We start from the raw sequence: 14,650 nt of genomic DNA, 5'->3' as shown, positions 1-14,650 counted from the left end.
ATCCATCACCGTGATGCATGTCCTCTGCACTGTTGTGGCTTTTAGACGAGACGAGAACACTTGACTCTAATTTCCAAATCTGCTATTATCAAAAACACAAAAGCTGAAGTGACAAGCGTCTCTGGGATCTGTGGAGATAATTCCTCGGGCACAGCCACACTCTGATCCTCCACTTACAGGAGAAGCGTGGAGCTGCTGCCGTCCACTTTACAGTAACTGTGTGTGACGTCCTTCTTGTCTCTGTTGGGATTTGTACTCTACGTCTGGTTTAATTCTCGGGGACGGGGAGTTCTGTGAATGTCCGTGTGAATCTAGAGGAGCTTACTGTATTTTTTGGCTGTTTTAATATTAAAGAATAATGAAGGAGACGTGTTCGGGTCTTGTTTTGTGGTTGAGGAGTCAAAAGCAACTCTAAGGTTTCCAAGCTGTTGGCTTTGTGTCTCTTTGTGGTCAATTTGCATCAGTAGGTGGTTGGTTTGCATCATTTTGTGGGAGCTTTGTGTCTCTTTATGGTCATTTAGCATCGTTTTGTTGACATTTTGCATCATGGTGTGGTCATTTTGTGTCTGCTTTGCGTCTCTGTGTGCAGTTTGCATCTATTTGTGGTCTCTTTGCATGGTTTTGTTGACATTTTGCATCAGCATGGTCATTTTGTGTTGCTTTGTGTCTCTTTGTTGTCGCTCTGCCTCGTTTCGTGGTCTCCTTGCATGGTTTTGTTGGTGTTTTTCATCATGCTGTTGACATTTCTCTTGTATATTTCTGCAGATCTAACTATAAAGTTTTTTTTCTAACTGTATTTCTTCAACCATCATTTGAACCACATCAATCCGTCCTGGTTGCACACTGACAGCAGCAGCTTTTCTTGTCTCTGTCCTGCTGAGGAGACGTGACTGTGTAAACGTGCCTCAGACGCTCACACATTTCTGGTCTTATGAAGAACCGGAGAAAAGAACATTTATCTTTGTCTCTGTCCTTCGTGACCTTTACTAAGCCCCTGCCCACACTGTTCAAACTCAGCTTTAATTACATCAACGCAATTACAGAGCGAACACTGAGGCCTCGTCCACCGAGGAAGGTGAAGACGAAGAGTCACACAGCAACTTCAGAAACTGTGAGTTAAGACCTGACGTGGGAAGTAAGTCCGTCTCTGGTGGTTCTGCTTAGAACATCCACAAAGAAGAAGAAACCTTTTGTTCATTTTCTACTGTAACAAAAGAGAAAAAGCTCAGTTTGAAACCAGCTTTACTCTAAAGTACGCGGCCGAGGTCACCTCTCTTCCCCACCAGAGGGAACCGTGGAGCCGAAGCTGAGGAAAACTTCCACCAAGATGGAGGCTGTTGTTCACAGGCCATTCAGCGAAGAATGAGACAGTACGTCCTGTCCAGTTATCTGGTGACTTCTGGTCAGTCTGCAGCTCTCTGACGTTTTCTCTCTATAGTTATTTTGCATCATTTTGAGGACACTCCACATATCCTTTATTCGATTTGGACCATTATTTGGTCATTTTACATCTCTTATAAATTCTCTTCCATTGAAGTAAAGGCCCTTTCACCAAAAGAGGAAGAACAGCAGGGACCTGTATGAAAGTTTCATGTGGAAGCCACAGTTCCTGAATAAGGAGCTGACAGAGACCGTGTGATTGGTCAGATGTGCTGCTTGTTCAGTTTATAAATCTTATAAGAAATAAAAAAAGATATTTAATGTAAACGTTGAGGAAAAAAATGCTGTTCTGATTTATTCGGAGGCATCACACTGCCATCTGGTGTCAGAAGCTGTGCAGTTCACCCAAAGTGGGAATACTGGTTGTGTTCAGTATGAGAAGAAAAACAAATCTACTTATGTTTAGTGCGAACTCTCAAACTGAGTTCAATTAGGTTTCTGACTTGTATTGAAAGAATGGATGAATCATGTTAAAACATTGATATCATAGTAAATATATAGATTCTCAAATAGACTGAATAATTAAATCAGGATATAGTTTAAGTTTCTAAAATGAATTGCCAATAACTCTGCTCAATTATCATTTTCAAACCAGATGTTAAATTAAATAAACTGGAATAATGTTGTCAGAACAAGAGGAGTCGATGTAAACAGCTTTATTTAGAAAAAAGCCACAGATGAATTTCTCTCCGTCACTGGAGATGTGAATAAAACCAAACACCATCGGATTGAGCTCAGACAAACTGCTGCAGTGGCAGGAACGTTTTGTTTATTAGTGGTCGACACACCAGCTGTCAAACTGCACATGAACACTCTGTTGAACATCAAAATAAACTCTGGACTTTTAATATCTGAGAATTTCATCCAGCTCTGTCCTCGTTTAATACTCTTCGCCCTCCTCGTCTTCCTCGAACGAGTCGACGCCGACCTCCTCGTAATCCTTCTCCAGCGCGGCCATGTCCTCCCTGGCCTCGGAGAACTCGCCCTCCTCCATGCCCTCTCCCACGTACCAGTGCACGAAGGCCCTCTTGGCGTACATGAGGTCGAACTTGTGGTCGAGCCGGGCCCAGGCCTCGGCGATGGCGGTGGTGTTGCTCAGCATGCACACGGCCCTCTGCACTTTGGCCAGGTCTCCTCCGGGAACGGCGGTGGGCGGCTGGTAGTTGATGCCGACCTTGAAGCCGGTGGGACACCAGTCCACAAACTGGATGGAGCGCTTGGTCTTGATGTTGGCGATGGCCACGTTCACCTCCTTGGGCACCACGTCTCCGCGGTACAGCAGACAGCACGCCATGTACTTGCCGTGGCGAGGGTCGCACTTCACCATCTGGTTGGCGGGCTCGAAGCAGGAGTTGGTGATTTCGGCCACGGTGAGCTGCTCGTGGTAGGCCTTCTCTGCGGAGATGACGGGGGCGTAGGTGGCCAGAGGGAAGTGGATACGAGGGTAAGGCACCAGATTGGTCTGGAACTCGGTCAGATCCACGTTCAGGGCGCCGTCGAAGCGCAGGGAGGCGGTGATGGAGGAGACAATCTGGCTGATAAGGCGATTCAGGTTTGTGTAGGACGGGCGCTCGATGTCCAGGTTCCTGCGGCAGATGTCGTAGATGGCTTCGTTGTCGACCATGAAGGCGCAGTCGGAGTGCTCCAGGGTGGTGTGGGTGGTGAGGATGGAGTTGTAGGGCTCCACCACGGCTGTGGACACCTGAGGAGCCGGGTAGATGGCGAACTCCAGCTTGGACTTCTTGCCGAAGTCTACGGAGAGGCGCTCCATCAGGAGAGAGGTGAAGCCGGAGCCGGTTCCTCCGCCGAAGGAGTGGAAGACCAGGAAGCCCTGGAGCCCGGTGCACTGGTCGGACTGGAGGAGAGAAGAAGAAAAGGTTAGAACGCACATCTGGGTCTCAGGGTTTCGAAAATCCAGAAGTTTGTTTGATGTGGTGGTTTTCCATTCAGAGCACAAAGCAATAAATCTTCCTGAGCTCTAACCCAACAGCTGATGGAGTTTTCTCCACTTCAGACACTGTGATTAATGATGTGTGGAAACGGCTCAAACGTCCGGTAATGACTTCAACATGTTTGGATCTTAACTCGAAGCAGCCAGTGTCTCCTCAGATCTTCTTACCAGTTTGCGGATCCTGTCGAGGACGGAGTCGATGTGCTCCTTTCCGACTGTGTAGTGGCCGCGGGCGTAGTTGTTGGCGGCGTCTTCCTTCCCAGAGATCAGCTGCTCGGGGTGGAAGAGCTGGCGGTAAGTTCCGGTACGAACCTCGTCTAGAGAGAGAAGATGTTCAGCGTTAATACCGATTATTGATTTGTAGAAATCTGTTGAATTCACATTTTAAAACCTCCTGAAACAAACTGCAAATATTCAGTGTATAAAATGAATTTGAGAGGAAAAATAGTAAAAACACAATTCTACAAACACTTAGTTTTGAAGGAAATTATAACTTGAATTGCTCAATATGAACTTAGGCCAGACTCTAAATGATTGTTGCATCAGCCCTTGTCTTGAAACAGTTTATTGGTTTAGCTAATGATCAGCTCGAGTCATCTTTATAGTTTTATAGATCACGTCTCAAACAGAAGCTCGTCGCTCCGAGGCAGGAACGTTCTCTCGCTAAAGGAAACCGGTTTCTCCTGCTCACCGATGACAGTGGGCTCCAGGTCCACGAAGATGGCCCTGGGGACGTACTTCCCGTTGCCGGTCTCGCTGAAGAAGGTGGTGAAGGAGTCGTCTCCGCGCCCGTCGGACTTGACGGTTGGCATCTGTCCGTCCGGCTGGATGCCGTGTTCCAGACAGTACAGCTCCCAGCAGGTGTTGCCCATCTGGACTCCGGCCTGGCCAACGTGGATAGAGATACACTCACGCTGTGGATGGAAGAAAAGAACAGTTTAGTCTTTGATTTAAACAAACGTCTGACTGTAGATCAGGATCAGTTTCCAGCTTCCAGAGTCAAAAACTCAACATTTCAAAACCATAAAACAGGTCAAACCATTTTTCTGGAAAGCTTAAGCCGTCATATCTGTTTTTAACTGGTCTTGACTTGCTGAGAATAACAGTAAACTGGGCGGAGTCAACACGTCCCTGGGACTTTTCTTTTTTTTATTTGCATGAGGTCGTCCTCTGCAAACAGCCGAGTTCTCAAACATCCTTGTCAGTGGGATGTGAAATCAGCCGTCAGATCTAAACACGCGAGCGGAGGTGATTAGCATGTCGGGGCCAAAGTGCGCCCACACCCTGCTGAGGCATTCCTCCTTCCCTGTAAACACACTGGGTGTTGGGAGGAGGAAGGAGCTGGAAACCAGTTTGTTCTCATTACTTTTGACATTTGACCCGAGGGACATTAGTAAACTGCTCTTTTCAAAAGAGGGAGAAATAACTTGAGGGTGAATTCAGCTTCATTCATGTGTTTTTCTGCTGATGTGTAAAAGCTTTGTTCCAGCGCTGTGGTCACATGACCGCTGCAGGTCTGTCAACACAAGTCCAGCTGCCACTGGGAACACGAGGACACACAACTTGTTTCCAAGTGTTGCTGCGTCGAAGGGAAGTTAAATCCACGTCTGACGAATAGTTTCTGGTGATGCAAGAGGAGGGGGAGGGAGGGGGCGGAGTCAGACTGTGCCTCTGACCTAATTCCTAGAGGAGACGCGTGACTTGCGCCTGTAAAATATTTGTGTTGTTAAATTCCAGTGAGTAAGTCCCTCCAGAAAAGTGCTGCACAACTTCTGATCACTAAGTACACAACTTTATACATAATAATACGTTTATTTACCACTTCTCAACTAACGGCTCATACATAAAATACATGTTTAATTACTATAAAAATCATTAATTTCAGAAAGAGCAACTATTACGATAATAACTAGAGCAGGAAATGCATTTAGAGATCTTAAACTTTAATTCTCTTTTCTTCCAGCGTCGCTCTGGCCTTGTTGTGCATGTCAACCAGTTGACCTCTGACCTCCACTAAGAACCTAGAGGTGGACGTGACGTGGGAGTGGCTAAGTCTGGATCGATGGAGGCCAGCTCAGCACAAGGGCTATTCTGAGAGTGTGAGCCACCCTCCCCCCTCTCCACACATACACGCCACTAACTCTCCTGTTTATTAAATATATATATAAAGATTTTATTCTCCTAAAAATAAATGCACCGGCCCAGCTGATCTCAGAGCAGATTATAAAAAGCTCCTGACACGTCACAGCTGCTGGGGGGGGGGGGGGTGCGACAGGAGGAGGGAGCAGCCATGTTGCGCAGCTCCCATACACAGGTTCGTGTTTACAGGACTAAACCCGCCGCAGAGATTTTTTTCTTTTTTACACTTCCGGGCTCAAAAACCATCTACTTCCGGTTTCTCTTCCGGTCTGAAAGTGCGTCACGCCTGACGTCGAGGAGGCCCAACGCGCGGGCGGGCGAACACAAGGAGCATTGTGCGGTAAAAAGCCGCGGGTTCGAACCCGGAAACACCCATTCGAACGGGTTTTTATTAATGAAATCAAAATGGCCGGATGTGTTGTTAACGCTGCTTTAGCTCGGAGGAGGCTCGAGTGGAATAAGGACAAGCTGTTCTAAACGGATTCCCCCCCATCCCCCCCACCCCTATTCCGCCGGGTTGTGATCCGAAAGCGGGAACAGCCACCAGATGTGAGGACACTCTGACAAAACGTCTGTTTTTCTCAACGATTTCAAAACGATCCGCACACATTACGACATCCGGCCTCTACGCAGCAGCTAAAGTCCGACCCGCGGTGGTAAGGGAGGGAATCGAACCTGTGACACGTTGGAGCCACAATGGCCCCCGCGCCTCGTGTCGGCTTTTAAATATCCTTTCCCTCGGTTTTATTAAAAAAAAAAAAAAAAAGGGCGTGTGGTTTTCAAAATGGATGCAGCCCGCAGCGGAGGGTCGGTGGCGGGCAGCCGGAACAGCGAGGAGGAAACGGGCCACATCAGCATTCCTCCACCCGGCGGGAGCAGGTCGCCCTCCCCGGCTGACAGGCCCCTGCAGCCCCGGGTGGAGCACCGAGCCTCCCCGGGGCCCGGAGCCTCACCGCTGCGACACGTCCCCCCCCCCCCCACAGGCCGGTCCTCCATGTTGTTTCTCTGATTTTAATAAAACACTTTAAAAACACTTGTGAGCTTCACATGCCACAAAGCGCCCCCCCCCCCCCTCCTCGCTGCAGCCCGGAGGCCATCAGGATCACACGAAGAAGAAAAGCACCAGATCACCAGGATTCCAAATCAAATCAAATCCACTCGAACCAGAAGCAAACACGGATTAATACGAGAGATTTAAAGTGAAATGTCGGATTCGATACGCAGCAGATAAAATAAAAAAATCTCTGAATGGAGCCGGATTTAAATCTGATTTAATAACTGACACCACGCTCTGGTTATTAACAACGATGGTGATCATGTGAAACTCACCATTTTGTTGCTTTAAGTTCTCTGGTTGTGAAGACGAAGTAGAAACTTGTGTTCTCACAGTTCACCTATAATGAGATCTCTGTGAGGGAAGTCCCACCAGAGGGGAGCGCTGCTGGTTATATAGCTACTACAGGGGGCGGGCCGGGGAGGAGGAGCCTCGGGCCGCTGACACGCCCCCACACCGTTATTTCTAAATATGAAATCACACGTCAGAATCAAACCTGGAGCATGGAAGTGCGTTTACTGTGTGAGAGAAACGAGAAGAAAGAGGACAAGAGGACAGACAAGACAAAGGCTGAAGGAAAAGAGGAGCAAGAGGAAGAAGAGGGGGATTAACAAGAAGTGAAAGAAGAAGAGGAAGAAGAACAAGAAGAAAGTGGAAGAACAACAAGAAAAATGCTGAACAACAAATAGATAAACGACAAGAGGAGCAAGAGGAGGAGAAGAACAAGAACAAGAAGAGGGTGAAGAGGGAGAATAACAAGAAGAACAAGAAGAAAGTGGAAGAACAAGAAAAATGCTGAACAACAAATAGATAAACGACAAGAGGAGGAGAAGAGCAAGAACAAGAAGAGGGTGAAGAGGGAGAATAACAAGAAGAACAAGAAGAAAGTGGAAGAACAACAAGAAAAATGCTGAACAACAAATAGATAAACGACAAGAGGAGGAGAAGAGCAAGAAGAGGGTGAAGAGGGAGAATAACAAGAAGAGGAAGGAGAGCAAGAAGAAAGTGGAAGAACAACAAGAAAAAAGCTGAACAACAAATAGATAAACGACAAGAGGAGCAAGAGGAGGAGAAGAACAAGAACAAGAAGAGGGTAAAGAGGGAGAATAACAAGAAGAGCAAGAAGAAAGTGGAAGAACAACAAGAAAAATGCTTAACAACCAAATAGATAAACGACAAGAGTAGCAAGAGGAGGAGAAGAACAAGAACAAGAAGAGGGTGAAGAGGGAGAATAACAAGAAGAGGAAGAAGAGCAAGAAGAAAGTGGAAGAACAACAAGAAAAATGCTTAACAACCAAATAGATAAACGACAAGAGTAGCAAGAGGAGGAGAAGAACAAGAACAAGAAGAGGGTGAAGAGGGAGAATAACAAGAAGAGGAAGAAGAGCAAGAAGAAAGTGGAAGAACAACATGAAAAATGCTTAACAACCAAATAGATAAACGACAAGAAGAGCAAGAGGAGGAGAAGAACAAGAAGAGGGTGAAGAGGGAGAATAACAAGAAGAGGAAGAAGAGCAAGAAGAAAGTGGAAGAACAAGAAAAATGCTTAACAACAAAATAGATAAACGACAAGAAGAACAAGAAAAAGAGCAGCAAGAATAACAACAAGAAGGGAGAGAATAACAAGAGGAAGAACGACAAGAAAAAGAGGAGGGTGAATAACAAGAAGAGGAAGAAGAGCAAGAAGAAAGTGGAAGAACAACAAGAAAAATGCTTCACAACAAATAGTAAACGACAAGAAGAAAAAGAAGAGCAAGAAGAACAACAAAATACCAGCAAGAATAATAGGAGCAAGAAAAGAGAGAGAATAAAAAGGAGAGGAAGTAGAAATAGAGGTAGAACAAGAAAAGGAAGAGTGAGAAGACAGTGGACCAAGGACAGGAAAAGTGGTAACAACAAGAGGAACAACAAGAGAAAGAGGAAGTGGAGGAAGGAAGACAAGAAGACAAAGGATTCTAACAAATGAAGAACAACAACAAGAGAAAGTAGAGCAAGAAGAAACGAGAAATATAATATGGAAAAGAGCAGAAAAGAGGAGGAAGCGCAGGAATAACAAGTATTATCATTTGTATTTATGACTCAGACATCAACATATAGTTTATATAGAAAATAAATTGAATTTACTGTGTCTAATCTTTACAGCCCCTGATCCCCTGACGGTGTGCTGCAGGTTCCAGCCACTGGATGGCGCCCTCTCCCCCCCAGTGACAGCCCTGGACCCTCAGGGGCCCTGGCTCCTCCCACCTCAACCACGTCAGAGTCTTTTGATCACCTGCAAATGTGATCATGCACCAAAGCATCAAATGAGGTATAAACTATAAATATAATATCACCTTCACAATTATATCACATTTTAGTCTTAATAATATTTTAAAGTGAGTTTTTTCCAGATTCCCTTTGTAGTGAAAAGCTAATTTAGATGTTTCTGCACAAATCTGCTTCGCTTCTCTCAGACCAGACGAGAAAAATAGCAAATAGAATTACCATGTATTCCACCTGGGAACAACACATCCTGCATCTTTCATTATTCATCTAATTTGGCTTAAAAGTTTTATTTTATGTGTAGAAATGCGGATTTGTAAAAAATACAAATTATGGATTACGACTCTCATCAAAATTATAAGCAAATAAATTAAAATAAAAACTCTCTAACTCTGTTTCTGGATTTAAAATGTTAAAAAACTAATTTTTGAGGTTTTATCTGATAAAGAAACTAATATTACATTTACCTGTAAAATAATAAATTGTCTCAAAACATGTGTTATGTCACGAAATAAAGGTAAAATAATATTTCACAGTAAAATTTGAAAAACTTTGAAATGAAAAATGAAATATTTAAAATAAAATAAAAGCATTCATATCCAACATTCAGCAGGAGTAACTTCATTTATTTATGAAATCAGACAACGACAGTTTACTGTGAGAACACAAGACCATTGTAGAGTAATTCTACTCAATACTGTGATAAATCACTATGACTAATAACCAGGGTTTGTGATAACAACACACGTGCACTCTCTCATGTGTGGAGACATTTCACCTCATCCAATGTAGAAGGAAAGGCTGTGTACATCTGCAAATACTGTGCAAAGACCTATGTTAAGAATGACACAAAGATGCAGAAGCATATAGTCAAGTGCCCAAAGTTTCCTCAGGACTCAAATCAGCCTATGACACAACAAAATGTTTATATTTATGTCTGTATATGACAAGGTAAATACAGTTAGTATAAATAACCCAAAACATTTCCAGTTTATTCCTGTTAATTCCCGTATATTCCCGTCTATTCCCGTTAATTCCCATAAATTCCCGTATATTCCCGTTAATTCTCGTTAATTCCCATGGAAAGTTTCCAACTTTGAATATTCCCGGAATTTTGCAACCCTAGTAATAGTTTAAAGTGATTTTCTTCCAGCTTCCCTTTGTAGTGAAAAGCTAATTTAGATGTTTCTGATATCCCTGAAACACTGAGTTTCATGTGTTGGTCCAAACGTGTTAAAGTACCCCCCCCCCCCCTCAGCTGTCCATCACTCTTTGCAGGAATGCAGACCCCGGACCCGTCAGAAGCCTGATCTCCTCTCGCACCAGGACCTCAGCTCTGAGCGTGAACTTCGTCCTAATCCTCAAACACAGGCTCGAGTCGGCAGGAGCTTCATCCCCTCCACCTCTTCAAACACACCTGCACACATCTGCTTCGCTTCTCTCAGACCAGACGAGAGATAGTTTGCGATAGAGGGATGATGGAGATCTTTTTCATGTGCCCGCCCCCCCCCCCCCCCCTCGGAGCACCACAGATTACTTTTCTTTTACAGCCTGAAAACTATTTGAGTGTTGTGCTACTTTTTCCTCTTCAGCAGCTCGAGTCAGAACGTGCGTCTCCGAGAAATGGGATTTAAAATGAAGTAACACAAAATTCAGTCTATGACCACACAGATTAGTGATTTTGTTATTAGGGCCCGAGCACTGACATCAAAGGTCAGGTGAGGCCCTATTGAAATTGTAAGGATTATTATTATTATTATTATTCAGGCAAATTAATTGGCTTTTTGAGGGCTTCACCATGCTCAAATTCTTACCAAAATTTGCAGAAAGTTAGAAAGTGGTGAAAATTTACGTATTCTGAAGGAATTTTCAATGGGCGTCGCATAATGGCTCAACGGTGCCCCCCGAGACCCCTGGAACGTGTACACTTTGACTGGTCTTCACAAAAAATTAATATACAGGTGTATCATGACCAGACAAACAAAAAAGTATTTAGGTGCAATTGGAAAAACACAACAGGAAGCCTGCTATTTTGCATTTAGTGGCCATTTTGGCCATATTCCACATTTTTACTTTGATGTACTTGTACTTTAGTTTTTGTTTTGTTTCATTGTTTACCATCTGTATATTCTGCCTTGATCACAGCTTTGATATTTGACCTGTCGACAGGAACAGGTGGAGCTGTTGTTACTGTGATGAGGGACAAACCAGTCAGAAGGAACAAAAACCAGTAAGAAACTTCATCTTTGTCTCTTAAATCACACTTTGCATTACACATTTCCAGTTGTGGTATTAAAACGTAACTGTTGGCAACATGTCCACACAGAGACGACTTCTCCTGCGGTTTCTGAGAGGTCGTTGGACGAGTCTGCAGAAGACGGAGCAGGTATGTAAACAGCGTGTGGAAGAGAACTTCTTCCATCTGCACGTTCTTCCCTCTGGAGAAACTTTAAATGCATGTAAATCTCTTCCCAGTGGCTGAAGTGGGACATTTCAGGTGCTTGACGAACCACAGGAGATCCCGTGTATTTATTCTGTCCTTTGTCTCGGGGCTGAAATAATCCAGCGCTCGCATTCAAGTGTTCACACGCGTGGGGGTTTCCTTTCCTCCAGACTCTGTGTGACTTCCCCTCACTCTAATCCCCCCAATTATTTTCATGACAAGAAGATTTAGAGCAAGTGTTTCATCCACCTGACAGAACACTCGTCTGTACTCCAGCTGCTGCTGTTCCTCATCCAGTGGAGAAGAACCAGTTTGTGTTGTACAGATGGAAGTGGAACCGGTTCGACTCTTTATCCCACAGCTGCACTTGCTGCACTGATTCTGGTCATTTTGTAGTAATTTTTCATCTCTTATTGGTCGTTTAAACACCTTTTTAATCATTTTGAAGCATCTTTTCTGGCGTTTAACGTCTCTTATTGGACATTTTTTGTCTCGTTTTGATCATATTTGGTTTATTTTTGGTCCTGTTTGTGTCTAATTTTGGTAGTTTAATCTATTTTAATAGTCTTTTTGATCATTTGTCATCATTCCATCGTATTGTGGTCGTTTTGTGTCTTCTCTTGGTTGTAGTGTGTCTCTTTGGTATCTTCCTGTCAGATTTGTGTTCGGTATATTTCAGTAGTACTGGTGCATCTCTGTTTCAGACATTGCATAGAAGCTTTGTCTCAGACCGGACCTCTCGGACCCCCGCTCCTGTTGAGTTATCTGCCTGTTGATGAAAATCGCACATTTCAGGAGAGTCAGTTCAGTTTTAATTAATTAAATATCTGCAGCATCGTGTGTGATCTAAAAGAAACAAGAGACAAATCCAGATACCTCATGAATCCCAGAGATCAGACATTGACACGAAGCAATAATATTTGATTTCCTATCAAACAGATTTTCCGTTTATAATTGCAGCTGCATGTTGATCTATTATAATGACAAGTAATGGATTACATGTTGGGAGTAACTGGGGGGGGGGGGGTGCTCAGTGTGTCTGTGCTGCTGGTGATAAGAGTTGAGCTGTATTGAAGCCGGATGGATGCAGAGATCAAAGTGGGCAGTCAGGGCCTCGGAAAAAAAAAAAAAAATCCCACAAATCGTGCTCTCCAGATAAAAACCTGATGCTGGTGTGTGACTGCAGCCGGAGGGCCCCCCCCCCCCCCAAATAACAACCGGTTAGTGGTGCTGGAGTTTTACAATCAGAGAAATCAGAGGGGAGTTTGCGGGGGGGGGTTCGTATTTTGGGAAATAGCTGAAGTTTCTTTGAATATTTCTGTGGTTATTTCCTGTTGGTGATGATATGTGGACACCAAATAATCCCCCCTCCCCCCCTCTTAAATATCTATATTTCTGCTTATTTAGGGGACAGATATTTATGAGTGGTTGTGATTTGGTGCAGATCCAAATAGAAATCTGGATCTGGTGAATTTAAATGGGTGAATATCTTCTTCCATCATGTTCCCGTGGAGTCAGAGTTGTAAATGTAATACCTACGCTACAGTAGCTCAGTCTGAAGTCCTGCTGTGGAATCTCAGTATTATTCTCTCTCGACCTGCCAATCACCATCAGCATCAGAATGAATCGGACCTTCCTCAGATACTGTCATTGATTTGCTTCTATCTCCCTCGGCCACGCCGCAGCATCGAGCCGCCTCCGCTATCGATCTGCAGCTGGAATCATAACGGGAACGTCGTCCAATCTGGATATGACTTTTATTCAAAAACTCAATTCTCCTCGGCCGCGGAGAAAAGAAAACGTGTCACGTCGCAGCAGACGAGGCTGTGAGCGAATCAAACAAATCAACAGGGCTGATTTCTAATGAGTTAACCCCCCCCCCTTCTGAGCCGGTCCTGATTTAACATTGAGTCTGTCGTCGTATGAATCTACAGCCGCTCTATTTATTTCGCCAGTTTGACTTTTCCCGGTGCAGGTGCTTGAATTCACAGCCTTTATCTGCTCCTCTTAATGTCACATGTAACCAAAGGGCTGCGGAAATGTCAGGCGCCCACACAACCACACACACACAGACACACACACACAGACACACACACAGACACACACACAGACACAGACACAGACACACACACACACACACACACACACACACCCACAGAGACACACACACAGACACAGACACAGACACACACACACACACACACACACACACACCCACAGAGACACACAGACACGCAGAAACTGTCCTCTTTTCTTGGACAAAATAATGCATGAAATCTTTGGCTTTACTGCAAGACAATTTCCTCTCTATTGAGCTTCGCTTCGACCTTTGACCTTTAACACAAACATGCAAATATGCACATGATCACTCCATTTACTCTCCATACTTTGTCTGTCTCGTGGCATTTAACTATAGAAAAAAGAAAATAGCAGATAAAATTACCATCTGTATTCCACCTGGGAACAACACGTCCTGCAACTTTAAATATTCATCTAATTCGGCTTAAAAGTTTTATTTTATGTGTAGAAATGCGGATTCGTAAAAAATACATTACTCTAATAAAATCATGAATTACGACTCTCAGCTAAATTATAAGCAAATAAATTTAAATAAAAACTCTCTGACTGTTTCTGGATTTAAAATGTTAAAGTAATTTTTGAGGTTTTATCTGATAAAGAAACTAATATTACATTTACCTGTAAAATAATAATTTGTCTCAAAACATGTGTTATGTCACGAAATAAAGGTAAAATAATATTTCACAGTAAAATTTGAAAAACTTTGAAATGAAAAATGAAATATTTAAAATAGAATAAAAGCATTCATATCCAACATTCAGCAGCAGTAACTTCATTTATTTATGAAATCAGACAACGACAGTTTACTGTGAGAACACAAGACCATTGTAGAGTAATTCTACTCAATACTGTGATAAATCACTATGACTAATAACCAGGGTTTGTGATAAACAACACAAAAGGATGAGACGCACAAATCTGAGAAGCACAAAAACGTAGAAAAACAAACCGTACCTGCCAAACATGTTTTTATACACTTGCAGTTTATAGTTTTGTCTTTACTTAACAATACAAGGCAAATAATTAAATACTAATATAATTTGAATTAATGAAACAAAAAAATCAGTCCTTTCCTGGTCCACAGGATTTAAAAAGGAACCGTAACCATGCGTCACTTCGATATGATGAAAATTACAGATAAGATACGACTCTTCAAATAAAAGGTTTGCGTCCAAAATTCTCTCAAGTGTTTTTTATGCAGCGCACAGAGTTCAAACTGACCGGACGGGCTCCAGGGATTCAACTGGAAATAATCTAACAGTGCCATCGCCGAGGAAAACCA

The 14,650-nt window shown here is 43.6% G+C and overlaps 2 protein-coding genes across 2 annotated transcripts in view; one reads left to right on the top strand and one right to left on the bottom strand.

The window, feature by feature from the left end:
* Positions 1-2,081: 2,081 nt before the first annotated feature.
* Positions 2,082-6,937, bottom strand: LOC132996628 (tubulin alpha chain-like). The gene is made up of 4 exons (XM_061066941.1): positions 6,860-6,937; positions 4,083-4,305; positions 3,560-3,708; positions 2,082-3,295 (listed from the first exon to the last, which is right to left on the bottom strand). The coding sequence occupies exons 1-4, from the start codon at positions 6,860-6,862 to the stop codon at positions 2,321-2,323; spliced, it is 1,350 nt and encodes a 449-aa protein (XP_060922924.1). The 5' UTR covers positions 6,863-6,937; the 3' UTR covers positions 2,082-2,320.
* A 111-nt stretch (positions 6,938-7,048) lies between these two features.
* The window catches only part of gpd2 (glycerol-3-phosphate dehydrogenase 2 (mitochondrial)), a 34,269-nt gene continuing 26,667 nt past the window's right edge, over positions 7,049-14,650 (top strand). The window contains exons 1-4 of the mRNA XM_061066944.1: positions 7,049-8,640; positions 8,727-8,892; positions 11,016-11,076; positions 11,173-11,232. The gene's annotated coding sequence lies outside the window, so the exon portion shown is untranslated. The remainder of the gene's footprint in view (positions 8,641-8,726; positions 8,893-11,015; positions 11,077-11,172; positions 11,233-14,650) is intronic.

Source organism: Limanda limanda, chromosome 23 (genome assembly GCF_963576545.1).
Source record: "Limanda limanda chromosome 23, fLimLim1.1, whole genome shotgun sequence".
NCBI classification, from domain to species: domain Eukaryota; kingdom Metazoa; phylum Chordata; class Actinopteri; order Pleuronectiformes; family Pleuronectidae; genus Limanda; species Limanda limanda.
Note: the sequence above shows the minus strand (reverse complement) of the source record. Positions and strands in the feature narration are given on the sequence as shown.

What these genes read in the sequence shown, in the direction of transcription:
- LOC132996628 (XM_061066941.1), bottom strand. An exon ending in CCTGGAGCCCACTGTCATCG is followed by an intron (nt 3,709 to 4,082) that starts GTGAGCAGGAGA and finishes TTCTCTCTCTAG; the next exon opens with ACGAGGTTCGTACCGGAACT. An exon ending in TCGACAGGATCCGCAAACTG is followed by an intron (nt 3,296 to 3,559) that starts GTAAGAAGATCT and finishes TCTCTCCTCCAG; the next exon opens with TCCGACCAGTGCACCGGGCT.